Genomic DNA, 27,956 nt, shown 5'->3' with positions numbered 1-27,956 from the left:
TGGACTACCAGTTCATTCCCCAAATCTCCCCTGCCTTTCTTCAGTCACTTATTAAATCACTCTTTCTTCAACAGGAAGCCAAATAAATCACTGTTCACTCTGAATATAGGGTTGTTCATGTTTAGAGTATTTATTGTGGCAAAACAATTAATAGATTTCTTTTAAAAGATTTTTCCATGTTTAGGAACAAATGGACTCTATGTGAGGAGGGGAAAACTATCTTGTTTTGGAAAGAACACTGACTAAGGACACATGCAAAGTTCAAACATCCTTTAAATAGTTTTCTCCCAAAATGTATCATTAGTTTTGTTCAGCTTTTCTAGTTTGTAAACAACTATGTAATCAATGAAAATATATTTAGCCTACCTTTAAAAAGATGTTTCCAGTATTAAGTGATAATAATAGTAAAATCATATGCAAGACAAAAATATTAAGATCTAGCATGCTTGTCCCTTAACAAGTTCTATTCCAAAATTATATTACATATATTAATTTCAGCTTTGTAAATGTTTGTAACCTCAAATCTTTGAGCAGTCAGACAGTGACAAAAAAATTATTAAGAAACTGGACAACCTTTCTGTATTGTGAATGCCATTCATTTCAAATGTTACTTGCTAGTAAAGTGCTGTTACAAGCAAAATGAAATTGTTAGTGTCTATTGAAAGAAGATGACATTTTAGTAATATTCAAATTGTACTTGTTTTTGGCAAATAGTTAAAAGCATAGACATGTTCGTTTAACCACCCAAAACTAATTCAGTATAAATAACATTGGTTTCAATAATTCTATGCTAAAAGGCACATACTAATGTTCCAGCAGTTCTTTCAAGTGAGCTTTTGTATGTAGAGTTTTAATTGTGCTTTTAAATAGTTACTGATTCAGTATGACCTTGAAAGTGACATTTGTGCATGTCTAAAATACCTTCTCACAAATGAATCTCACACTCTGAAGGTGTAATTTTGTTAAGATTAAGATTATATGTATCTATATAACTATGCTTGTTGATCTCTATAGATCTACATAGATATACACATATACATATATTCATACATACACACACAAAAGGGCTTCTTCTGGAACAGCAGCAGAAAGTGCAGTCTATACTTTTTTGACTTGTCTCCATAACAGAAAGTTCAGGTATGAATTGTCTTGGGATTTGTGAGATCCAAGGGATTATTTGTGATACTGCGTATGTCCCATATTACCCTCTTTCCTTACAGGCTGCTTCAAGCTCACTTCACTTCCAGAAGAGATGATTGGCAAATTATTTTCCATGTGATACTGAATAAGATGACCCACACTATCAAATATATGATCTTTGGTTCTCACCTAGTGGAAGAAGCAAAAGAATATTTTAGGTTAGTTTGTGCTTATAACCAGTTGGACATGAGGCTAACACATTAAAATCAAAAGCCACTTAAGCCACTGAACTCACTTGAGCAGGATCATTAGGCTGTAGACAGCAATTCAGATCTATCCTTTGGCCCACAAGCAAAGTAGTGGTAAAGTGAAAAGATGGTATGTCAAACTGGGCTGATTATGCACAGGGGAAAGAAATAACCTTTTTTTTTCTCCAAAGAAGAGAGATATTTTTCCCTAAATCCCATTGAGGATTACTTTTTTGATTAACTCTCTCTTCAAAAATGTCACCCAAGACTGCTCTTCTGAGCAGAAGAACGTAGCATTGAAGTGACAACAAACCTTTTTGTATCCAGAAATTCATAATTAAGGATAGGGTTATTTTTTTCTAGCACTCATGGTTTGCAGGATGTGTTAAGTGTATACACTAATTATCAGCACTTGGACTAACAGTATTTAAATTCCTCACTGCTACTTCCATGGTACTTCAGTGCTTTTAAGTTTTTGAACTTTCAAACCCACTGCAGCCACTGACTATATTAAAGTTAACCTGAATGGAGTCAAATCACTTCCACTTGATGGAATGCAGCCATGCATTTTGATTGAAATATCTGAGCAGCACTGAAATTTCATGATATGAAATATTCATACCTTGCCCTCAGGATCCACCAAGAGTAGATGCTTTGCCTGCCCTCCCTGCAGTCCACTGAGGACATACTGACCAGGTGACGTTGTGCTTTCTCGTACCAGAAAATCCCCGTCGTTGACTAAGAGGCTCTCTGCTGCTTTCCTGTTCAATTTGCCATGGTAACAATCTTCATTCTTTAGCTGTTGCTTTATTTGTGGCAGAGCACAGAGACCAGCTGTGTTGCTTGTGGCACTCTGCTGAACAGGTTCCGGTAACTCTAAAATTAAATGAAAGGGAATGTATTGGACACTTCACCTAAAGCCTCATGCTAAAAGGATGCAAGCCAATATCTTTAATAGCTTTTAAAAAATTCAAACAATTCAGCCTTGAAGCAAACCAACCTTACAGACTATAAGAATATGCACACATGAATGCTCATGACCCTCCAGTGCATTAGGCAAAATTATCACACCACCTCTTCCCCCTACCTTAGATGGGAAAGCCTTTGGTCGCTAGGCAACAGTGATTAGAAAGAGGAATTTTTCTGATGCTGTACTGGTTTGGGGTTATATTTCTTTGTATGAAAAAGTCAAATTTTCCCTGTAAAAACAAGATTTTTATTGGCTTTTTAGCTTTATTTTTTTCCCCGTAAGATCTTGTTTTTCCTTTTTCCTTAACAAGCTCTGAAGAGATTGTCACAGATCATTGGGAGAGTCATGTTGAGTGGCTCCAGCTATGTGCAGGAATGTAAGACAACATAGCCAATGTAGCCAGAAGGGAAGGATTACAGCATGATACATTTGCTGTTAAAAAACGAACAATTACCAAATGTACTAAAAAAACTGGGTGGTTTGGGATATAGCCAGTCAGACTGCAAATGATTCACAGGCAGGATTCTTCTAAGGAAAATATGAGGATACCACTTCTTCAATGGAATTGTGCAACCTAAGGCTCCTCAGGATATAGGCAGTTCCTTTTAGAGCATGATGCAGTCCCAAGTTGGAAATGTCTCAATGGTCACAGATTTCTTCATTGTGTTTCCTTTATTGTCCAGTCCTTTTTCCACTTTCTTGTGTGGAGCCAACTCTGACAGAGAAAGCACTCAGTGGGAAACCATAAAAGGCAAAGCCAATAAAGTATATTCAATAATGAGGACAATTAGTAGCAACTATGTAATCATTTAATGGATATCCTCCACTTCGAGACCATAAATCAAGTTTGGACATATATTTAGTTGATACCACAGATCAAACAGTTTGATTTAGAAATTATTGGATGGGATTCAATGGTCACTTATGGAAGAACTAAGTAAAGACTATCACAATAATCCCACTTTAACCATGCATGCTACTGCCTGTGAAGCAAAGGCATCTGAGGTTATTTCCACCTTAGACTGGTTAAGACCTTGAGCATACAGGAGAAGCCTTTTCCTAGAGGCAATGTGCAGTCCCAAGCTCCTATCATCCTCAAGACTTGCTTTTTAATACCTGCAGCACTCCATTCATTGTCATCAATGAACTACAGAGGATGAAAGGTTATCCTGCTTGTTTACCATCACTATTTCTGCTCTTTAATCCCTTTTCTCTTGAATCTAACAAGGAAAAAGAACAACCAGGATAGATTTCTTTCCCCATCTTTTCTGTATTTCTTATGGGAAAGCCAAATCTTTCTGCATGCAGAGAAATGAGAAACCCCCCTCCTTCCACGCTTAGACAGGTGTGGCATCGCAGTGGGAACCTACTGGCCTGACGCAGAGGGCTCCCAGGGATCTGTGCTGCTGCTGCTGCACCTCGGGCTGCACAGGCTGCAGAATGCAGGGACTGGGTGTTGATGTAACATGGATCATCAAATAGATCTGCTTTGTAGGCAGGTTTCAATGAGGTTGCCTCTTTTATTGTCTTCTGTGATCTCTCATCGCAATTACCTGCAATTAGTATATAGTATGCACAGATTTCCTTTTTTTTTTTTTTTAACTCAGCTTTAAGTAACTGTAAAAGCTGAAAGAGGAATGATGTTCTTCTTTATAGCCCACTAAAGTAATTCAGAAGGAAAATAAAAATGCAAATGAACTTATGTTTCCTGATGTCTAGAAGGCACCAGGTCCAAAAGTAATTAGAATGAAGTTTTCAGAAATGTTCTGTACTGGTCCAGTTCTGCTTCAATCAATGTCAGCAGTGAACCCCCCACAGACTGGAAAGAAATTAATACATATGTCTCTACAGAAACACATACCATACATGTTATTTGTTGCAAAACCCTTTCCTTCCCCTCTGCACCACAAAAAGAGCTTGTGGGAAGCTGAGCAATTCCCTCTCTTGCTATTCTGGTGGAGAAGGGAGAGATGGAGGAGATTGGTGCTTTGAGGCTCTGCCTGGAGAGCCCAAGCCACATCTGTCAGGTTAGGATCCAAGGCTAACAGAATATCCCCTGCAGGGTATGAAAATAATAGCACTTCAGCTAGCCAAATAGCAGGCATATTTTTGCTCTTCAACAAACGTTTTATTCATAGATCTATTCATTCATTCTTTTATTTGTTCTCCCTCTCTTTGTAGAAACCATTTGATTCTCCTTTCCTTGAATTGGAAATAACACAAGAAACTGAAGTATCCCCTACAGACAGCGTAATGGATCACTTCAGAGTCGCGCAGGTGGGAATTCAGAAAGGACCCCATTGTGCAGTGAAAGAGAGGAGCTGAGCAAATGTGCTCAGGGCATCAGCTGTGGCAAAGGAAGCCCAGAAGGGATGGAGGCTGATGATCTCCTGGGGTCCCTGAGAGCAGACTTTGCTAAAGGCAAATTGATCCTGGGCATAAAGCTGCCTAAGGCAGGGGAAGGGCACAGTCACACTGAGAAGCCAGGGATGCTGGAACCAAAGGGCCAGGCTCTGTTGGAAAAACCCAGTGCTGATAATCTGAATCTCATTGAGCATTTGTAGGAGAAGGGGATATATTCAGAGGCTGATAAGAAATGAAGTATCTTCCTTTTTCAAATGGTATGAAGAAAGGGAACAACAAAGAGTATGAAAGAGAATAAAAAAACAAAGAGCTACTGTACAGTATCATGAGAAGTAAAATGAGTAAGTCTGCCAGCAGACTTGAAGATAGATTAGTGGCCTTTAGAAAAGCTGTAAGGCTTTTTTGTCTGCCCTCCATCTAGGGAACTAAAAATGACCCACTAAGTAGAACACTTTTCACCATTGTATTGAAAGCCAAGGGACAGCTCTTCCAGGCAGCCTGCCCTGGTTAATTCTGCATATGCATGAGAAGGAAAAGAGAGTACATACCCACAGTTTTGTTTTCTTCTGGACAATTTTCATATATATTGATGAAAGTTGGGCTGCCTGTCTGTATAAAAATTTTAAAATCAGTCACATAAAGTAGTCCCCTAGAAAAACCCAGGTAACTTCAAAACATCCATGCATTAGTTACTAGATATACAGGTCATTAAACATGTTCTTCACCAAAAAATTCCCATCTCCTCAAATAATATTTCACACTGATACTCTTCTTTCTTTAGATGTCAAGTCTGGACTCCAGTGTGAGTCTCATAACTGCCCAGTTATGTATCTAATGTTTAGTATATATACAGTGTAACTCCTAGGTAAGAAAGCTCAGATTTTCTAGTAAGTGTCCCTCATCATAAAATCAACTACAGGTCTCATGGCTTGAAAGTGAAATGGTTACTAAGTTGTCTGAGCAGCACTGAAAGAGAAAGGAAAACCAAAAAGTAACAGCCCATGGGAAAAAGGCATTTGCATTAACATGCAGGGTAGCTCCTTGCAACAGTACTGGTGAGCATCAGGTGCAAACTCTGGATATAGTAAAACATTTTTTGATTTAGAGAACTGCTGGGGAGGTGGGGACCTGATATGCAGAGTAGGGTTCATGTCAGCAAAAAATAGATGGTGCAGTAGCACAGAAACACACAGCAACCTGGGAGCAGTTGCTACCAAACACAAATAACACCTGGGAGCAGCAAGCTTTTAGACAGAACCACCTGGATTCCAGCAGGCACATCTGAGTGTGCTCCCTCTGAGCAAAGTGGTGGTGCCTTCTTTCCTGTGGGGAAAGGATGGTGCTCCCAAGGCCTCACACAGCAGACTCTGAAATCTGTGCAGCCATCTGAACTTGGCTTGTTTTACTCCCTGATTGGTTTTTATTTCCCACTATGCCAGACAAGAGCCACAGTCTCTTTTGCTGATTTAACAGAGCTTCTTGAAACAATCCAAGAGTAATGAATATTGTATATATATTGCAATCAGTCAATGTTGTATGTATAAGTTGTAGAGCATAATGGACAGGATGAAATATTTATTAGATCACAGAATAGGGAGCCAGGAGGTCCCAGATTTTGCAGATGTTCTCTCCAACAAGCCATTTAAATTGGTATCTATTTTCTTCTCAGAGCTAATGAGTGAACAAGGGAATATTACTTGGTCTCCTGAAAGTACTCTAAGGACAAACCAGTTAATATTCAGAAAGTGCTTTGGGATTCAATTATGTACTAAGCATCATTAAATCTAGCCTAAAAAAACCTTTTCCCAGGATAATCAGGACCTGGTTCTGATGTTAATGCCATGCTTTAACACCACAGAAACATTTTATTATTCATTCCCATAATAGGCAGTGAGTATTTATCCCAGCAGATGCTGTACTTACTGAGCAATACTGCTTTTTGCACTGGACAGGACACTTGGCCCTTGGGTCTGTCTGCACCTTCATTCGCATGTCTAACACTCCGCCGGTGGGAGGCTCCTTCCCTGGAATTTCGTTGTAATATTCATGATGATCCTCCCTCTCCTGTGAATTCCCAGCTGATCCATTAGCATTTGCTGCCTCACTGAAAAAAATATGGGGGGGGGGAAAAAAAATGAAGCTTCTGATGTAATCAATTGCTTTCTAGTGCAGGCAAACCTCCCCAGTGTCTGCACAACGCACAATACACAGATTCGCCATACGGAGGCTGTAAAGGGCTTTGGGCCGGAACTTTCAGAGCTGTTTATTTTTCCAGTTACTTCTTCCTGAAATAAAAATAGTCATGACAGTTTGGGGTAAAGGGAGGTACAGTCATTTCATTAGCACCAGGCAGCCCAGATATATTTTCGAGTCAAAGAAGAGGTAAGAGGAATCTACTGAAACATTAGGAATTCCAATGCATTGTTCATTGAGGTATCCAAAATGCTGGCCATAAAACTAATTCTTATGGCTTCTTGACTGAAGTCTATAAATCTAGAGATTGCTGGGGGGCAGCCAGACTTCAAGAGAAAAATGAAAACCTCATGGCATTTAGTCAGACAAGCCTGCAACTGTTTTAGAAAATCAAATATTACTACCAAAAAAATAACTAAATAAATAAATAAAAAAGTAGCTGTCCTCAGAGGCATTTACCCTGATTTTAATAACCACAATCAATATTCTGGCTCAGCTTGAAGGGAACGCTGAATGACATGAAGGAGAGCACACAATGTTTTTTTTGAGCTAAACCAGAATGATGATAGTTTAAATGTACAGCTGATACACTGCAAAACAACTAGGTGCTTCCTGTACTGTCTCCGGTCCCAAAATAAAAAAAACTCATCTCAAATCTTACTTCTCTGATTAACAAGAGTATAATTGGATAAAAGGCCATGAGCAGGAAAGAGATAAAGTTCAAGTAGTTGATTATGTGATATGCAGTGCAAGTATTTGATTATGTGATTCATAGTAGTTTGGAAGGGAGTGACTCATTCACACAGCAATATCCGACTCCTCTGCCTGAGGACCGTTCTCGGAGGCTGCCTGTGGGTTATGCTCAAGGAGGAAATCTAATTACCCTCTTCCATTCCTCCCTGCTCCTATGCTGCTTGTGACATAACCTAGCAGGATTTCTTAGGAATAAAAGGCTTTTCCTCTGGTTATTTTCCCCAGGAAAAACAGACCAGTTTTAGCAGTGGAATGGCAAGAACCATCATATACATTGAAATAAATATAAACTGGAGTTGCATTTATGCAATAAAACCAGCTCTGCTGTGATGCATTAGGCCCTGTTCCAGTGACACTGCCTGCTCAGGACTCCTGTGCTCAGGGTGCAGGTAAGCAGTGGCACAGCTTTACCTATTCATGGGAAGTAGCAGACAATCAAATTTGGTGTTACAGTAAAAAGAAGCCTGAGAAAAATAGGCATGTCTAATCTGTGAGGAGAGCCATAAATTAGAGCAAGAATTGTGTCCCCAGTGCAATGGAAGAAGGGTAATTGAAATGGGGAATTGTGGTCCAGAAACTAATCTAGGCCCTGTATTTCAGGCAATGTGTAGAGGACAGGGCTTCACGCTTTAACATGCCAGTGGTGGCTGTGTTTATCTCAATTCATGAGGCTGATGTAAGTCATGCCAGGTGAAAACTGAGGCTGCTGCCAGAACATGAGCAGAATAGCAGAAAGGTGAATTAAAATGGCTTTTTTCCCCACCACACACTTTCCACAGCTGCAGCAAGCTTAAACTTGGCACAGGTCAGGACTGAGCTCAGTCTCTGTGTGTGTGTGTCTGCTATTTATAGAGCTGAACTTACTTGGGCAGAGTAATTTGAACATTTGTTCAACTTGCATGACTTAAAATAAAGCTGCTTTATCTAAGGAACAATACAGCTTAATTCTGTGTTCTGCACCTGTACAAATGTCACAAAAATCAATGGAGTTCACTGGAATAAGCTAATTTTGATATCTTATACACTGCACGTACAGGCAGGCATACATTTGAATTATCCTATGTCCAGAAAGCATATTCAAAGCATCTTACTTATGGATTACTCTTTGTAGTGTATTGTTTTCCTGAAAAGTACTAAAGAGAAGGAAACTGCCAGTTAAGTGACTGAGAATGTGCTGACCTTTCATTAGATGTAACCAGGCTAGATGGGTTCTTCAGGTACTGTCTGAACCGGAGCTCAAAAGCCTGGCCTATGGTGTTGATCACCTCCTGTGCCATCCCATTAGGACATTCCAGGATGTGGCATGCTGAAAAGAGACACCTTACTTTAGTTAAGTAAATGTAGTTTATACCAGAAAGTAAAGACTCAAGCTATATTGCTTATAGCAAAGCTCCTACCCCTTCATGGAGCCAGCAGCTAGTACAGCTCCAGTCTGACCTGCAGTTCCCACTTCATTGCACAAAGAACATGATATTTAAAGCCACAGCCTGCCTACTATTGCCTCTACACACACAGAAAAGCCAGAAATTGTACAGAATATTGAGCTGAGTTCAGTAGCTTCCTTATTTTAAAACTCAAACAATTCCTTGTTACGTACAAACAAAGCAATCATATAAACACATATAACAGTTGGAAACTTGTTTCAATACCTCTCTGATTAACAGGGTCTTTTGCTACATATGCCACGTAGTCTGTTGTATCCTACAGGAAAGAAGACAACAAATGTCTTGAACATTGTAATTATGAACAACCCTACCACCACAGCACAGCAATTGCATATAGACAGGTACATTTTTAGCTTTAAAATGAACGCTTCCTTCAGGGAAAAACAACCAGAGGCACTAGCAAAGTGAGCCAAGGAAAATATCAATGACACACTGGTGGCTATCAACACAGTAATTGTCCCATATTCTTTTTCTTCTAAAAAATGGACTAGACCATTTGTCATTCTTTGGGTCTTCAATAAACTGTGTATTCAATTCCAGCTCTGCAATAGGAGTAGAAACACAACTGGTGCCTCATCACCAGGCAGTGCTGCCCCTTCCACTGCTCCCGTGGAGCTCACAGCCTTTCCCATGTAACACATCAGGGCTGTGTGACTGCTGCTCACAGCTTTTGGCTGGGACAGTCCTTTCCAGAATCACTGGAAGATAAAATAGTGCTAGCATACTGCAAAGGAAAAATTTCCAATGTTCCCAATTTGTAGCAATAAGATTGAGTTTTGAAGGCATCTTAGAGAAAAGTTAAACTCTAAAATTACGCAGAATAAAATGGGTTGCTCCTGCCCAATTTTAGTCTGGCTACAATCAGGTTAAATTACCCTGGATCTCAAAGCTGCTGCTGAGATCAGACAACCTCAGTATAATCAGTTTTCTGTTTCTGATTCTCTTTCTAGCCAGCACTGAAATAATCCTCTTTTCCTAGTCAAATTGAAAAGGGAACTGGAATAGAAAAATTAACATTTCTAATGATACCGCAAAAGCAAAGAGTGGCTTGATAATTCAGTCAAGTTGGTGAGGTAATGAATAACATTCTTTTAATTATTAAAGATGCATTTTGTTATTTTGGATCTTTAAGGTGGGACAGGGAAAATGCAATTCACAGCTTAAAGGCATGGTTCTCTTGAGGGAAGAGGCAATCAGCTGGCAGGAAACAAGGCCCCATTTGCAATATGCACAAGAACAATCATTTAATAATTCACAATGAAAGACACAAGAGGCAGGTCTTAGGGCCAGCAGAACTTGTCCTAGATTTTTTTTTTAATCTCTAAAGTTAATATTACTAAAGCAAAGCAAGCTAAATATTTCTTATGTGTCTAGTGAACTCAATTTCCTTCCTTTTCCTTTCAAGTTTTTCTTAAAGTTCATAAATATTTCAGGATATTTTAAAATAAATCAAATCTAGGGAGTGACTAGAAACTAAAGTAACTGGAGCAACACCTGCTATTTTTTATGTCTTTTTTAATGTTTATGTAGATGCCTGGATGATTTTGCTTCAAAATAAAGCCAGAATAGGCTTAATTATCAGGCAGAATAGTCCTACTCTTTCACAGCCCAGAACAACACTGAACTTCAATTAGACCCTGAATGTGGGGCAGGTGGAAAGACAGGTCCTGTGGAACCATCTCCATTTTAAATGTAAAGAGAATTTTGAAAAAAGTACCTGAACAAGACAACAAAATTGCCCCTTATGTGAAGGGCCACTAGATTTATAGTTATCACTGATGAGCAAGACCTCTATTTTGCATTATCCTCCCAGTAAGAAGTGTCAGCAGCTGCTCCACCAAGCCCATTTCCTGCAGCACATCTGTGCACACACATCTCTTGCTGGCTTTGCCATTAAGCACTGACCAAACCCAGCCCTGCATAGCCTCTGAAATCTGAAGTCACTGTGCAAGAGCAGTGCAGTATACTAATATAAAAAACACTAAAAAAGGCAAACAAGCCCTAAGGAATTACTTATCCAACCCAGATAGATGCATTTCCTGCTTACAATCATTACAGTAAAGAGTCTGGAATAGAATAAAAACCCTCTGACTTGAAAACATCCATGACTGCATGGCAGTGACACTAGGAAGAACAGCTCTATCTGCAGGAAGAAGGTGGTTATGCCATATCTGTCTCATTGGAGCTGTTTGCTTGAGTTAAAATTAATCTAAAAATTTAGAAGTGCCAGTGCTGACAGCTTTTATGATAGGTATTGGATCACAGGGACCACTGAACTGGATCAATTCCTATGTTCACATTCTTATTTTTAGATCCCCAAGTCAGAGGGCTTTTGAATTGACTGACACTCACTGATGGGTGACAGAAAAGTTAACTGTGTATCTATTAAATAGGCACTGAGTCACTATTCCACACTTCCTTTTCAATGTCAGTCCCCCAGTTTTCTTGTATTACTGCTCATGATCCAGAAGTGCAGTGTACTCTGTTAGTGCTTGTGGAAGGAAAGGATGAAGCAAAGTATTTGCAGGTAACAATTACTACATGAGTTCATTATACCTGCAGAAATATATTTAATAAATCAATACTTACTGGGTCACCTCCAGAAGCAAATGAGATGGACTGCATATGATGGTTGGCAATAATCTGAAAAGCATAACAGAATAATTAAAAATGCCCTTGGGCCACACATTAGAAGATATCAGAACATATGTCTCCATAGAACAAGCAAGTAAATTCATAACAATCCCATTTATTAATTTATGCATGTATCATTTAGGAAGGAAAGAGATAAAAATAGGAATATTTTTGAGATTACCCATTCATGTTTACCAATGTCTAGATCCCTGAGTAATCTTCCTTAAAGAGTCTTCAGAATTAATTCAACCACCAACTTCTAATTGTACCAAAAGGAAGAAAGGGAAACCTGGTGTCCTAATCCCCTCCCAGGATGAGCAATGGACAGGAGACCTCTGCACTACAGACAACCCCTAAGAGCTCCTTGATGCTCAGCATGGCACCAGCTCAGTGCAGCATTCCTCAGAGCCAGTGAGGCAAAATGACCTCCCTGATGTTCCCCTGCTCCAGCTTGGAGCAAAACCTGCTGCTGGCCCGGGGTGAGATCACCCAGGGAGCAATACCAACAGCTGAGGGAGGAATTAGGTGGGCAGGACAAAGATCCTTATCATATCTGCCAAGAAGGAAGGGAGCACAGCCCAGTTCCAAGCAAACCCAGGCTCTCAGGAACACACCTCAATAGAGCCTAGAGACTTTACACAGTATAATTGATTGTACATATGCATTATCCAGCTGTAAAATAGCTTTGAATGATACCAAAGCCAAGCTCTGACTTCATACCTACATCAATTTTTTTTTCCTCCTATGACTTGTCAGAAACTACAGTCAGGACTTGTTTATTGGCACTTTACAGGCAAACACATCCAGAGAAACAGTTTGCCAAGAGCTCAAGGATCCCTCCCCATGGAACACGCCATCATGAACAAAAAGGACCTGCGCTGTATGTCAGGTGCTTTCATTTCTAAATTCAGAGGCATCATGTAATTCAGCTTCACCAGGCATGCTAAAGGGTGCCCTTTGCAGGGCACTTCCTTCCCTCAGAAGCCACAAACGAGGACAAAACTGTAGCATGGAGAAAAGGACGCTGAGTACATGGATCCTACCTGCTGCGTGTCAGCATTAATCAAAGTGAGGCTGCTTGTTGAAATGGTCAGCTTTATATTCATGCCAGAAAACTGAAGGTTACTTTTGCCAAGTACAGAAGACAGAAACTTCACTGGAGGCTTTGAACAAAGAAAGAAAAGAAAGAGGCTGTCAGCCCAGTCTGTGAGGGGCAGAAACATATGAAAGTCAAGGAGGTTTTATGGTATCTTATTGAGACTTTCAATGGAGCAAGGATAATGGCTTGATCAAATGCAAATAGATCTTCTAACAAACATCAGCTCTGAATGCAATACTGGTAGGAATGGGTTTTATGTCAATAATGGGGAAAAAAAAATCCCAGTGAGCTAAATGTTATAGCTGGCTCAGGAATTCAGAATGTGCAGTTTTCTTTCTGAACTCTTCTTTGTTTCTGGAGGATGAAATGTTTCTGGGTAAAGCAAGAAATTCTCTCATGTATTCCTCTTGAGCTCCACAGTTACAGAAGGAAATCTGTAAGTTCTGCTGGACACAACCCAACAGCAACCACTGATGTTGCCCCTCACTGCATCCCAGTTACTTAATAAAATCCATTAAACACTGCCATTTTAGTTTAATGTGTTTAATTTTTTTATATAAAAATAAGCAGCAGATAACATTCCAGTGAATTAGCTCCCTCTTGCAAACCAAAAAAAACCCCAATTCCAATAGTTTAGCAGCCAAAGCCTAAAACTTGTAAAGCACCATGCACTGCAAGGGCTGGTAGAAGCAGGAACTCTGGACAAAGCATTAATCCTGGGAAAAATAAAGTAGGGCATAGCCTCAGCCCCAAACCAAACAGACTAAACACCCTGCTACCAGCACTTCCATGTTATCCAGGCTGAGTTCAGATGGATTAAAATGCACTAATTCCAGCATGGACTGAAGCCTGTTAGAGACTCATGTATCCAGCTTATCAAAAGCAGATACAGAAAAATAATTGCTGAGCTAAAACAGGATTTACCTTCCTCTTTTTTATAGCTCCATTTGTACCCGCCACAGCTTCACACAGTCGGCTTATTGCTTCCCTGCAAATAAAAAATACAGCACAAACTGTTGGATCATTTCACATGCACCATCTGTAACAGAGCCAGCAACTCTGCAATTTATTGTTATCTGCCCACTTATAAACTCTTAAATCTTCTGGAAGGTCTTTCACAGTTGTTTTTCTTTCTTCTTTCCTCCCACTGTTAAAAAAAAAAACCACCAAAAAAAAACAACCAAAAGAACTATTTAACAAAATACAGTGATTCAGCAGCCGGGTTTGGATTCTTTTTCTTCATCAAACCCATCCATTTCACCTTATGAAAATGTTTAAATGTTTTTAATTAAAAAACCCTCAAACATAACTAACCAGAAGACAAGCAACTTAATACCATCAAAACCTTTTTTTCAGAATGGTTGATAGGTCCCTTGCATGGCAGGAGGGGCTCCTCCCTACTTAATCCTTCCTATTTAGCACAGCAGGTGCATGCTGAGTGAGCCCAGCTGGGTTCTCTGATTCACTTTCTGGGGTTTGGGATTTCTTTTCCAAAAAAAAAAAACCACAGAAAAAAATCCCAAAACAACACCTTCCCCCCCGCCCCCCCCAAAAAAAAAAAAACAACAAAAAACCAGAATCAAAACCAAAAAACACAATAACCCAAACAACAGTAGAAGGGTGGGGATGTATGATCAGCTTCCCTAGTTCCTTTTCAGAGCTATCAATCCATATCTTTCCATCTCTGGTAGGAATTTTCCAAACTGGACCTTCTGTCCAGCCACCCCATTCTCCTCTGCAGGTTCCTCTCAGTTCAGGCAGCAGAAGGGTAAGGCATAAAGCACACACAGTGCTCATTTCTAGATGAAAGATAAATCCACACAGGATAACAGAGTGCTGTGCTATGCCTGTTTTCCAACTTGAACAAGGCACATTGTGGCCTCTGCTCAGGAAGTGACTGGTTTGGACATCCAGCACAGCACTGATGGCCCTGGTCAAGGTTAGCACAGCAGCTGGGACAGAACCTTTCTGCTGGCAGTTACAGGCTTTTCCTCACTGACAGCTGCTGCTTTGAAGCCAGCAGGAGAATGGTGCCTTGCTGGGCTGGGGTGTGCTCAGCAAGTTTCCATAGCTTGCCTGGACACCCTGGTTGGAGTAGCAGCCCCAGTGTCTCCAGCTGCCCTGGCCCTGTCCCACAGGGGCTGGGTCTTCCCAGGCTTAGGCTCCCATATTGGGCACTCCAAGCTTCAGCCTTTCTCTTGGGGCTGAATTCAGATTTACCTCCAAGGATGGGATTTTGTTTGGTTCTAAAGGGGAAGGGAGTTTGTTTAATTGTTTGTTTGTATTATTGAATTATTATCCAAAGAGCTAATTAGGAAACGAGCTGGTTGGGAAAGCTTGTCTGTTTCCAGATCCTGCTGTGTCTGTGGGAGGAAAACACCACTGGCCTTCACCTCCTGAGAAATATTTAGTCCAGAAGGGCTGAAAATTATCAGGAAACCACACAATGACAAGAGGCTCCAGCCAGGTATGTCCAATGAAGCAGAGATGCCCAGGGAGGAGGAGTGTGGTCCCCCCAGGACCCTGCAGATGAGAGAGGAAGTAAAGCCAGGCCAGCAGGGGTGAACCCCAGACTCACTCCTGCCCCTGCTCAGCCCTCCAGGGCTGCCACACCAGTGGGCTGTGTGCTGGAGCACTGAAGATCAGTGATACACACTGAGGGAACAAACACCCTGAGAAATTCAGCCTGGATGCTGTCACATGAATGGAGACCTCACCCACAGCAATATATAATTAATATTTTCTGAGTGAAAACATCAGGAAAGAAAAGGGGCCTCATTGTGGGCTACACAAGATCAGAAACCCTTTTAAATACTGACTCTTCTTAGCATTTAAAAGCAAAGTACTTCTCCCTACACAACTGAAAATATGTTTTTAAAGTAAATTTCTGATACCCTTCTTGGTTAGCTCCTGCTGTTACCAGGGGGAAGGCCAAACATGACCAAATTAAAAAAAAAAAAAAAAGAGGAAGGCATCCTGCAGGATGATCTTGCAGATTCCAATAATCAGCTTGGAAAATGAGAACTCATCTTCTCATTCAATATTAAAGGAAATTAAAATCAGAGCCAAGACATTAAGGCTACTTGGAGCCTTCAAGTCTAGCCTTACCTAGAAAGAAAACCAGATACAGAACAAATTGGAAAAACAGGGAAGTTGTCTCTTTTGGTGACAAATGAGTTATTGCACATGTCAGGCAGCCCATGTGAAATCAAGAGTTGCAGGCAGAGTTGCCAGCCACAGAGCCAATTCTTGTACAAGCCAGTCTGGTGGCTGCCCACTTCACCATGCTCTGAATCAACTGTCCAGTAAAAAGGAACCAAAAAGTAGCAAACCATTTAATAGTTTCTACTACCTCTCTTTGGTAGGGGAAATAGTTGTACAGACATTTCTTGCTGCATACCTCTGGGTGATTTTCTAAGAGATCTAACAAAACTTTACAAATATTATTTGAAAGGTGTGAAAAGCAGGAGTTTGGTAACACCTGCTGCTACAACTGAACGCTTCCTACATGCAGTCATTTCCACAAACTGCTCTACACACTAGGAATAAAAGAAACTCTGGATGCACCCATGATAAAACCGAAATGAGTGACCCATTTTTGGCATCCATAAACCTTTAAACCAGCTTTTTGGGTTTTTTTTCCAGGCCCACTCAGAAGCACAGTCCACAGGTTTTCTCTGGGTCTGCAGCCCTGCAGTGAAGCCCGTGGCTGACCCAGCTCCTGCAGAGCACGCCCGTGAGGGAGAGGCCTGTGGGCAGTAACACTGAGCCACTTTGTTCATTGTTCCCCCAAAACCAGAATAAAAGACGAAGGATGGCTGATGTAAGCAAGCAAGCATGCTGTTGAGGATTTGCTTTTAAGCATCTAGGGCCCTGCCTACACCATGTAACAGAAAGGGATTATGTGGCTCAACAAAGTTGAAATTAATCTTCCAAACAAAGTCAGCCTTCTTCCAGCAGCCCTCCCTGGCTGCACATTTGAGACACCCTTCACCCCTCAATGCCTGACCATTTTGGAGTTTATAAGTTAATGCCCCAATCCAAGATACAGAACCTCTTTTCCCAGAAATGCCCAAATTTGATGACTAATAATCAGCTTGATTTAACAGAAATGTGTAAGAGGAAAATAGCTGAATGGCTGGACAAGAGAAGCACACATGAGGGTCCAGCAAAGGCAGGACCTGCCACAGCACAAGGGTGACAACCCAAACACATCTTGTATCCAGAGCAGCAAGCACAGGCTAACCATTACAAAAAAAAAAATAAAATACAAAGACCCCCCAAGCAGAAGAACTTGTTATGCTTATTGTTATTTTTTGGTGTTACTTTGTCCTCTACATGGAGGTTGAGATCACAGATTTCTGAAAAATGGGAGGAATGTCCCTAAGAACAAGTGGGGTCATGGGCAGGCAACAGCAGAGAGCTGGAAAACTTGCAGTGGAATCTCCTGTGCCAACGTCCTCACCCCACAGCCACCCAGGGTAAAAGCACCTCAGTGCCCAGCCCTTCTCTGCTGTGCTGTGGGCATTTGGCCACAGAGCACCTCTGCATCCCATGGTCATTCACAGCACCAGAGAGGCCACTCTCTGCCTTCCCTGACCATGTGCCTGCCAAGCAACTGAAAATGCAAGTCCAGCAAGAAAACAGACAGTAAATTCTCCATGTTCACTCCTTTGGACTCCTCACTTCACTTTGACAAACATGAGTTTGTTCATCTTTTCAACATTCATGAGAAAGGTAAATAATATCTTCAAATTTAGATACCATGAGGTAACTAAGCATGCACATGCACATAAATCAAGGCAGGGTGCAGACATACTAGAGACCCTTTCTACATCACTTTAAAACAGAAGATGTCTCTTTGTTTAGTGAAATGCCATCCAAGTAAAAATATTTTTTACCCCAATTCAAGTAACAGGCATGGTTAAAATGGGGTAATTTCCAGCAGCTCCTTGGTTGGTGCATTGTGCATGTGTCTATAAACTTACTCCCCTGAGAGAACAATAGGGGAATAATCAATGTTATCTTTGCTCCAGTCAGCTTGTCATCGATCGGACTTTAAAGTCTGCATGTGTGAGCTCAGCACTTCAGCATTTGGTTTGCAAACAGTTTAAGTTTTGAATTTCTCATGCACAAAAGAGCCCGTTAAGGTCAGCAGTGGCATTTTTTTTAGGTGATGGAAATATTTCCATTGTTAAGTTTTGACACAGTTCTGCTTAACAAAACCTTACTATCTAGCCCAAATTTAAGTTGGCAAGCTCTTGTCACGCAGTAATTCATATTCATTATTTTCCTGACACACCAGACAAAGCTCTGTTCTGTTAGCACAGCAGCACACACACCTCTTGCAAACAGGAGATAACCTTGCCCTCTGGCTGAGCTGTGAAGAACACAGTGGCCTGGGCTGGGTGTATTACATGGCTCTTCTTGGTCTGTAAAGGACCTGCCCAAGGGAAGTATATTGCTATCTCAGGCACCTCTTCATCCAGATGTGAAGGAACTGGGTGAGTGTGTGCTTATACCAGTGGTACATTCAACAACTGCTGGTTTGAATATAAAACAAACGGGACAGCTTTGAAGTGACGTCTATAGGCATTGAAGGACTCATGTTTTTCAGTTTCTTTCAGTTGGTAAGTTTGGGAGCCAGAAGGTATAAATGTAACACTAATCTCTTCACGTTGCTTTCCTTTCTCCAGGAATTTTTGGATACAAACTTGGGAAAGCAAAACAGCATCTGAAAATCTCCCTCCAGCAGGAAGGAAGAGCTGGGCAGGTACAGGAAGCCTCAACCACACTCCTGGCATCCTCAGCACAAACTATGCCAGAAAAGCAGATGAGAGGACAAGGGAACATGTCTAAGGCCAGGTGAAGATAACCTGCAGCCACCCATCTCTCCAAAAAGCTGGGTGGCTGCTGGGGCTGCCTGGCACTACTCCTGACTGGTGGACCATGAGCACATCACAGCACCACACAGCACTCAGAGCTGGATAGAAGGTGATTGTTTTGAAAACTCAAACACTCCTGCACTTCCAGACTTACAAGAATACATGTAAAAATAAAAATGGGCTTTTCTCTTTCTGACAGGACATTTCAGCCACCCCACAGGCATGGGGGTACTAACAATATACAACCAGAAACTGGCAGTAATCTGCAACAGAAGTAGCAAAGTTCTCAAAAGACCACAAAATATTTCATGTTTTAACCACATCCCCAGTTGTATCTGAGAATGAAACATTAATCTTTCTCTGATTTGCAGCCTAAAAACTTAGGCTTGCAGTACAGATGGAAACAGCTGTATTTCAACATGTTTTCCTTGTGACTCCACTTCCAGCTGAGGCTGGTCTTGGTGCAGATGGGGTCAAGCGATGTCATACATCTGATAAAAATTCCTTAGATGACCTTGCTGGACTGAGGGACTGATGGCACTTTCTGCATCAGGTGGGAAGCAGTGTGATGACAGAGAGACCCACGAGGGTCCTGGCTCTGCACCCTGGCCATGGCACCACAGGCACAGCAGCACCAGTGGCTTTCCCCCTGCCTTGGAGAGCCGTGCAGGCAGCGCTGAGCCACGTGCAGAGCCCAGCTGCTGCTGGTCCCCAGCTGGCTGGGGATGTCTGCTCTGTGCTGCCACTGCAGGGGGAGGCTCTCTGAGCAAGAACTGGGAGAGAAATTACGTCTGTGCCTGAAACAATTCATTTTCCAATGCAAATAGCCTATTGTAATGATCAAATAATTCAAATCATCACTTAGGAAAAGACAAAACAAAACATGCAAACTCCTATTCAGAATTGTCTCAGAGCTTGGCACGCACCCTCAGCTTTATACAAAAATTAGCACTCAGGCTTTTCATTCTTGGGCTGAATCTCAGTTTTACACCACCTACCTGGTGACTTGTGTTCGTGTGCCAAAGTCCAGGGATCTCATTGACTGCAGCACCTCAATACAGCCCATGTACTATGGAAAACAGAGAAAAGGGAGGACTGTTAATATCTGGTACACAAGTAAGAGGAGGATCACAGGAGAAAGCAAATGTGATTATTGTCCACTAAGTTTATGCAGAACCACAGTCTAAATGGATAATCAAATCAGCCATCCTAAAGCTGCTTCCTAAATAGATCTTGTTTTACTAAAAGTGTAGAGAAGAGCAATAAAGATACCAATGGCTTAAACACCATAGCACCAAAAAAAAAAAAAAACAAAAGGCAAAGCACTCTGGGGACACAAAATCCAATTATTCCTTTTTTCCATTTCTGCTTACTCTCACTTATTAGCCTGTGACACTGAGCTGGGAGGAATACATGAGGAAATACTGGAGAGAACGGAGTCTTTGGGAGCAGAGAGGCTCTGGAAGCCCCTCGAGACCAATGCACTCAGAGCCCCCATGCAGAAGAGCTGAGTGTCCCTTCAGAGAATAGGAGGCATTACAGGCCACAAGGAAAACCACTGGCTCCACACTGCTACATGTCTGATGACAAATAACCTCTGCAGAAGATGAAGGATGTGAAGTTGCAATTCCAGCTCATAGCAACAGCTCTTAAGAGCCTACACTATTAACTGACCTGCTTTAAATTAAAGGCTGACTGCCACACTTCTGTTGTATGGGACAGAGCTGGGGCTTTTTCTATTCTCATTTGGGATTTGTATAATACTAATTCTCAAAAATATCAAGGATGTGATGGTATATCCCCAACCATATCTCACTAATCCTTCAGCATCTCTATGGATGTCAATCTCTGTTGTTGAAGCAGTCTGATCTCTTCATTTCAACAGGCTGGCAGAGGGCTGGGTCTCTCATTTTTGCTCTTGGGACCATCCTGCAGTGCTCACACAGTGCCTGAGGGCTGCAGTGACAGCATGCCTGTGCAGACCTCTCCTGCAGGGAGTCAAAGCCTCTGGGACAGAGACAACTTGGAAAACCCAGGCAGGGTCATGCATACTCTGTCTCTTGTCTGAACGGATGGAAGAGGCATTCTGTGTCAGAGAAAGGTACCATATTTAGTTCCTCTCCCTCACTTTGCCTGTAAATCAATTTTTCTGCTGGGCCATTCAGAGAGGGTTGGATTTAGGTATCTGTTTCAGCTTTGGAGACTTTCAGAAATGAGTGTGTGAAAAAGAGAATGTTATATGTGCAGTCAGGGATTCCACAACAATTGTATTATCCCTATTTTGCTTTCTTTCCAATAGCAATGTAACCCTTGGGAGAACTCCAGAATTAGGTCAGAGACCTGGAAGGACATCAATAAGAATCTGAAAGGTTGGCAGAACTGCTTCCCTAATGAACATTTAATGACTTTGAGAGCTATCTGCCTTGTTAAAGATATTCCTGCTTAACAGGAACAAAGCAAATGTGGAAAATATGTCTAGAGCCTCAGCTTGTAGCACAGCAACGACCTCTGATCCTACAGTATAAGGTCAAGCATCCTGTAAGCTGGTTGGCTGCTCCTCTATCCTTGAAAAAAAAATAATTTAGAGAAGTAGGTGAGTCATATGCTGACAAGTGAGTCCCCATTGCATCCTGAACAGATGCGTGGGAAGCTACTCTAAGCAAAGATGAAAAATCAATATTAGGTTTTTGCATAAGTGACCCTGAGTGAAGCTGAACTTATCAATGATTCACAAAAGACCTTTTTTTTTTCCCCTTTAAAAGCCTGAGTAGGGAAGTGCATTAACATGGCACCTCACTGCATCTCTCATTTATTTCAGCTGTCGTTGGTTATCTGAACTGGCACAGTTAGAAATGGCTGAACACTCACATTGCAGTGCGAGGGCACAGAGAACCAGCAGAGCCTCGGGCAGGGGGACAACATGGGGCTGGGGCAGAGCAAGTCAGGGTCACAGAGCCTGGGAGAAGCCCATGGAGCACACAAAAGGACAATGGAATATCAGATGCCTATTCAAGAAAACAAAAGACGCTCTCCAAGGAGGAAAAAAAAATTAACAATAAACAAAAATATTAACCCCTCCATAGCAAAATATGGGAAGCAGCACAACCAATGCATGAGAGGAAGAGGAAGGCAGCAGAGAAGGACAATGTTTGTCTCAGAGACTTCTGCACCCAAACTCCAGTTCAGGTGGTGCCCCCAGTTCCTGTCCGGTACACCCCAAACAGCACATCCCAGGAAAACAAAAATGGGCTTCTCTGGTGATGCAGGGCCAATGCCAACTCCATCCTTCCTGCTGCAGGGAAGGTTAAACTAAAGCATGAGCAGGGCAGCAACCACAGGTGCCTGGGAGAGGAAGCCACAGCAGCCCACAGCTCTTGCTCCAGTGCAAGCTATTCACCAGGTGCTCTTGTGAAAACCAGATCCAAAGGTGGTGTACAGGGAGGGGTGTTCATCTTCTGAAGCCCACAGAGAGAGGCAAGGCCCAGCTCACTGAGCTGCTGGGCAAGCTGGGGGAAGCTGGACACAGGCCCAAGGGTGCACTAACCAGCCTGGGGCAACAAGCACAGATGTAACTGCAGAATTCTGCTACCTACAGAAAAATAGAACAGCAACAGTGAAACAAGCCAAGTGCTAAAGATCTGATCTGGCTAATGAAAGAGGATGCTGAACCCACTGTTCTGTCAGCAGCAGGATGGAGAGCTCTTGCCAAGACAAGCAGCAGCTCTTAGGAAGGAAAGACTCACTGGCCCCTGCTGGAAAGGGAAGGGCTCCACTAATGACAATGTGTGCAGAGTTATCCCATCTGCCTGCAAAGGGCTGTGAGAGCACTGGCACCAGGGACTGCTTTGTCCCTTGGTGTTCGAGTACAAAGGGTGATCTGGGGCTGGCTTGCATTTCCCCACACCACCAGGAGAGAACAGCAGTTATTGAAGATGCACACATCTTTCCACATCTATTTACATGAGATGACAGAAAGTGCCTGCAAACAGGATGAGGGACTGCGTGGGAGGAGATGAGAAGGCACCAGGCAGGGCCCATGTGAATAAGCAGCACATGGCAGGACAATGCAGAGTGCCAGGCTCAGGAACCTGTTGTGAGATTCCTCTGCTTTCACCCTAGCAGGAAGGTAAAGTGTTGTCTTCCCTCCATGGACAGAAGCCAGCCAGGATGTGGGGAAGGAGCAAAGCATGATTTACCCTAGTTTTGGTAGGGAAGTTTTCTCAGCCCTTCCTTAGATGCCGCCTGCGGTAGCCTTGGGGTTAGAAAGTCCCTGTGTCCACTGGAAAGCAGAGACCACCAGAGCTCCCCTGGCAGTGGCTCTGCTCCTGCCAGCACACAGACTGCACTGTGCCAGTCAGCTCAGTGCTCATCCTGCCTCACACAGCAGGGTTTACTGGGCTGGGGTAAGTGCTCTGTAACTCTGTAAGCAGCCACTAGTCAGGCAGCTAATGGAGAACTTTGGCCCAGGTTTGTGCCCTGCAGGACATTCAATTGGCTCATTCCTCAGCCTGAACCTCACTGGTTTCCTCCAGCAAACACCAACCCCATCCAGATCCAAAAGCAAAGCCAGCAGAACCTCTGCCATCCCCACCGCAGGAAGCAGAGAGGCCAAGGCAGCCCCCAGCAGCCGTGAACACCACTGCAGATGTGGGTGGTACCCCCAGGGCACCTGTGAGACAGCACAAAATCCAGGCAGAACCAGCTGGAAAACAGACTAGATACCTTCAAGGATTAAAGGAGCCCATTAAAGATCATTAAGCACAACCCACGCCCTCCCAGTAGTTTGTCAGTGCTAGTCTAACTCTCCTCATGTGCTTGCCCTGCTCTCATCTTCCCCCCTTGCAGCAGCAGCAGCAGTGCAGACAGACAGACAGACAGGCCCTTGGTCTGTCCCACACCTCATGCCCACGCAGCACAGCCTGAGGGCAGCAAGCCAGGGCTTTTTGTGAAGAAGATTCGCTTTTGATAAATGATTTTTTTTTCTGGGAAAGTCTGACTCTTTCATTCACAGGTTTTCAATTAAAAAAAAAACAACTAGGGAAAAATCATAAATACAGATATATAGAAATATTTTAGTTTGTTGTCTGAAAAACCACTTTCTGCAGCACTGCACTCAGCCAGGTCTCTAACAGAATTGTTCCCAACCCACCCTGTCCCCGTTCTCCGGCTGTGCTAAAGCAAATGGCCCGAAAACCCGCGGGTTCCTGAGAGGATCGATTCCAGAGCGGCGCGAGTGCCCCGCGGGCGATGCCGGGGCCGGGCCGCGTTCCCGTGGGACGAGGCGCTGCAGGGCTGCCCAAAGCCCAAAGCCCAGCACAGCAGCACCGCCCGGCACCCCCGGCTCATGATTCACAGCTGCGGCTGGAGCCATGAATCACCGGAGCCCAGCTCCTTCCTGCGGGAGCCCCGGCTCTGCAGACGCCTGGAGTTATTTATTTACGACGGGCGATGCAGAGCAGCTCTCCGGGGGCAGTGTCGGGGTGCTGCGCGCCACGGAAGCGGCTGCAGCTGAAATACCACAATATTTCCCTGCCCTGATCATGGAAGAGGCGCTGGTGGCAATCTAGGACCAAGAAAGGGCTGTGCTGGACCCCTTCCCCACACGGGCAAGGAGCAGCTGCTCCAGGCTGACCTGTCGCATCCTCCGTGGCCAGCAGCAGGACTGTGCAGGGCACTGGTGCCCACACGTGCTTTCAGGGTGCAGTTCAAGTAATTCTGAACTACCGTGCTAGAAATGGTCAGGCTCCTTTTAATCTAGAGACATGTGGCTGATTTTAGACATATACAATGGCATATATCTATATGCATTCACCATCAAACCACTAGCAGAGGATCAACCTGTACATTGCTAAAAGCCCTTTGAGACAAAGGATGCTGCAAACAACCTTTACCTTATTATTATAACGGTATTGTAATGAAACATCTGGCAATAGTATTTCCTTTTCATATTTTAGTTAAATAATTTTTAAAACCAATCATCTTTCAAAGACTCACGCTTTGATTTAAGCTCAGGTACAGAGCCTTACTCCATGTTAGGTCCAGTAAACATCATCCTTGCTATTCTCAGAGAAACCACTGATGTAGGACAGTGCTGAGAGACAGATCTTACCCTCCTTCCCAGCAGCAGCCACATCCCTGGCACTCCCCAACAAGCAAGAGAAAGGATGACAAGTGCCTCTTGGAATATTCCTCAGGCTCATCACAGCCATAACAAACACCAGCAGGAAAGATAAGTGCCATGGCCACTATGGGTACCATTCAGAGACAACCTCAGCCCCAGATGGGCAGCATTGTGGGAAGGTTTTTAACAGGTAGAATGTGAACAAGGACATGGTGAATATCCCCCTTGTAAAGCCTGCAGCAATCTGCATACAAAGTATATTTTGAAACACAACAGTGTGAGAATCAGAGCTGTCCACGCTTCTCTTGGAACATTAGTATTTGGGCTGTTTGTTATTTGCATGAGCATTTGGGGGGACCAGGTGCTATTATGGGTCTCAGCTTCCTCAGCAGGCCTGGGTGACATGTGGCTGTGACACAGGTGCTCTGTCAGCACCAGTCACACCCGGCACAGCTGCCTCCCCAGGGGATGCAGTGAGCCCAGCACGGCCCCTCGTTAAAACAACACCAAGAAAAATTCTGCCTCACTCCAGACTGCAGGGGACAGCTTCTGTCCTACAGCATTTCTTTAATTCACCACATTATTGCCTTTCTAAAATAACTGTAGATCCTCTCCATGTAATTGCTGAATTCTCCTCTTACTCTGATTAAGCTGTTAAGGCCAAAGATCTCTGGCAGCAGCAGTCCCAATAACATGGACCTGACCTGCCTCCTAGAAGGGTCTCTGTGGAGATCCCAGCCATCCCATACCCCAAGAGGGCACAAGAAGCTGCATGGGGAGACTGAGTGCCTCCAAACACACAGGAAGGAGGGCAAGGGCCAGGGCTAGAGGGTAAGGATTGGAAGCAGCTCCAAATGCCCAGCCCTTGGTCACTTGGCCCCGCTTTGCCTTCAGGTGAGACCATCCCTCTGCACCAGAGTCCTGCCATGCTGCAGCCCTGGCCATTTCCCAGCCCATCTGAGCCCATCACCAGCTACTGAAGAAGTCTGATGGTCTCTGGGGAAATTATTACCTTGCTTATCCTCTCACCTTGCACATCCTCTGATGCTGAAACACCCAAACCCCCCATGTTACTTATTTACCAATCTGCTGTTACTATTGAAAGGGCTTGTTAAAAAAACCACCAAGATTTTGGCCAGGACATGTCAGTGATGTTCCTGCAGGCCCACAGCCATGGGAGCAACATAACCAGGAAGATGAAGGGAAAAAACATCTCCCTGTTGCATTGTGAGGCTCCTGCCAATGAACCCCTGAACCCCTCTCTGAGATACTGCCCACAAAAGGAAGACCAGCAGAAAACCATACTGGAAATACAACCTGGGCAGTGCCTGCCCCACAGCCTCCCTGACAAATGTCAGCAGCGTGGGTCAGAACGCACCTAATGCCTGGAGCTGCTCTCTGTGAGGGATGGGAGGCCCTTTCATGGGCCTCCTTTTCCCTCCTTACCCTTATGCAGAGTAACCTGTTTCAGTTGCGGTTCAGCCGCACTCCTCAGAGGGTCTACAGACAGTCCCTTGGAATTGGATGTTGTGTTACCTCGGCAAGCAGCTGGGATGCTTTTAGCTCTCCCAGCTCAATGCCACAGCCCTATGTATACCAGAAGATAGGAAATACATGGGAGAATGCAGTGGTTTGGGGCATGGACTCTAGAGGCAGGAAAATGGAGGTCACCCAGCAGCCAGCTGAGCTGTTTGCTTTGTCAGAGGATGGGAGCCCAGGGGGATGTACTCACCCGCACGCTGTAGGTGGTTCCTGGCTCCTGGCTGTACGTGCTCTCATTGCTCTGGGCCAGGCCCCTGTCCTGCCTGCCCACAGCAGCCTCCTCAGCACAGTCACCTGCTGCCTTTGGGGTCAGGACCAGCTTGTCCAGGTCGGGCTGGGGGTAGGAGGCCGACAGGCAGCTGATCTCAGGCGAGGTCGGGCTGCTGGGGATGGTAACGCACTCCGTGAGTTTAATTCGTGGCACCTCTTTGGTTCCCAGGCAGAAGCTTTTCAGGCCCGGCAGATTGGATGGGTTGGCAAGTTTGATGTTGGCCATCCGGGGGATCAGCGTGCACAGCGTGGTGCAGGTGTCCTGCGGCCCCAGGGACACATCTTCTGTCAGTAAATTGGGTGTTGAAGAGTGGGAAGAGGAGGAAGAACCTTTGATATTTAAAGACGTATTTTGTGTGCCTTCATCTAGGGAGGTTATGGAATCATTCCTGAATCGGCTGTACTTAGCCCTGTGCAGCATTCCTGGATGTCTGAATAACCCTACATACAGGACGTGTCCACCGAGGCTCTGCTGGCTGCGTTCTCTCATAGCCTTGGCAGGTCTGTAACTGGATATTCTTGCATAAATTAGCTCTTGTAGATAAATTATATGGAAATCAAGAAAGTCAAACAATTTTCAAAACAGAAACCTATTGGATATTTTTGCTGACTCCCTCTTGAATGGTTTATTTTGCTCAAAGAACAAGGCTTAAAACTGCATGGGCATCTGGCATTTTGTAAGCAGAAATAAAAGCAGCATACAGGAAAGCACATCGGTGGTACAGCAGCTTAAGCTGAAGAGCCACTATCCAAACCTGCCTTCATTGCTGCCTCAAGCCAGGCACTAAATCCCACCTAGCTCTGAAGATTCACAGCTGTAGCATCAATAATTGCAGAGTCCTGGCTGCAGCGAAAGCTCAAGCATATTCCACACAAAGCAGATCAAGACAGCTACAAGCCCAAACGTATTTTCAGACCGGCATGAACCCCGTAAGGTGCCCGGCTCTCTGCACTTCCACCGCCGCTGCCCCAGAGGCGAAGAGCATCCCTGCGCTGCAGCTCCTGCCCCGCCGTCAGGCGCAAACCCAGGATTCTTTCCAAAAACACTGAGCAGCGTCGGTCTCGCTAATTCCTGCTGGAAAGTCCTTCAGCACCATAATAATCCCGAAACAACGGAATATTCCCGCGGCTCCGGGGCCGTTTCCCGCAGCGCCGCGGGGCAGCAGCTCCGCAGCGCCCGGGCCGCCCCCGCCGCCGCCGGTTTTATGAATGAAGTTTTTGTGAATGGGCTCGGCGCGTGCGGGCGGGCAGCGCCGTGAATGGCGCTCGGCGCGCGGCCGCGGCCCGGCGGC

The 27,956-nt window shown here is 43.9% G+C and overlaps 1 protein-coding gene across 2 annotated transcripts; it reads right to left on the bottom strand.

Moving 5' to 3' along the window:
- Positions 1–106: 106 nt before the first annotated feature.
- SHC4 (SHC adaptor protein 4) lies at positions 107–27,956 on the bottom strand. Of its 2 annotated transcripts, XM_054642050.2 has the most exons (12): positions 26,585–27,956; positions 19,730–19,800; positions 13,771–13,834; positions 12,791–12,910; positions 11,703–11,756; positions 9,318–9,369; positions 8,848–8,974; positions 6,646–6,826; positions 5,271–5,331; positions 3,729–3,911; positions 2,011–2,264; positions 107–1,329 (listed from the first exon to the last, which is right to left on the bottom strand). In XM_054642050.2, the coding sequence occupies exons 1-12, from the start codon at positions 27,152–27,154 to the stop codon at positions 1,174–1,176; spliced, it is 1,893 nt and encodes a 630-aa protein (XP_054498025.2). In that variant the 5' UTR covers positions 27,155–27,956; the 3' UTR covers positions 107–1,173. The 2 variants fall into 2 exon arrangements, with proteins under 2 accessions (XP_054498025.2, XP_077041600.1); XM_077185485.1 differs by lacking the exon at positions 3,729–3,911.

This window comes from Agelaius phoeniceus, chromosome 13, assembly GCF_051311805.1.
Source record: "Agelaius phoeniceus isolate bAgePho1 chromosome 13, bAgePho1.hap1, whole genome shotgun sequence".
Lineage (NCBI taxonomy): Eukaryota > Metazoa > Chordata > Aves > Passeriformes > Icteridae > Agelaius > Agelaius phoeniceus.
Note: the sequence above shows the minus strand (reverse complement) of the source record. Positions and strands in the feature narration are given on the sequence as shown.

Coding starts and splice junctions, on each gene's coding strand:
- SHC4 (XM_054642050.2), bottom strand. CDS start 27,154: ATGAGAGAACGCAGCCAGCAGAGCCTCGGTGGACACGTCCTGTATGTA. Junction 13,835..19,729: donor ACACGAACACAAGTCACCAG/GTAGGTGGTGTA, acceptor TTTTATTTGCAG/GGAAGCAATAAGCCGACTGT. Junction 6,827..8,847: donor CTGGTTACATCTAATGAAAG/GTCAGCACATTC, acceptor TATTTTTTTCAG/TGAGGCAGCAAATGCTAATG.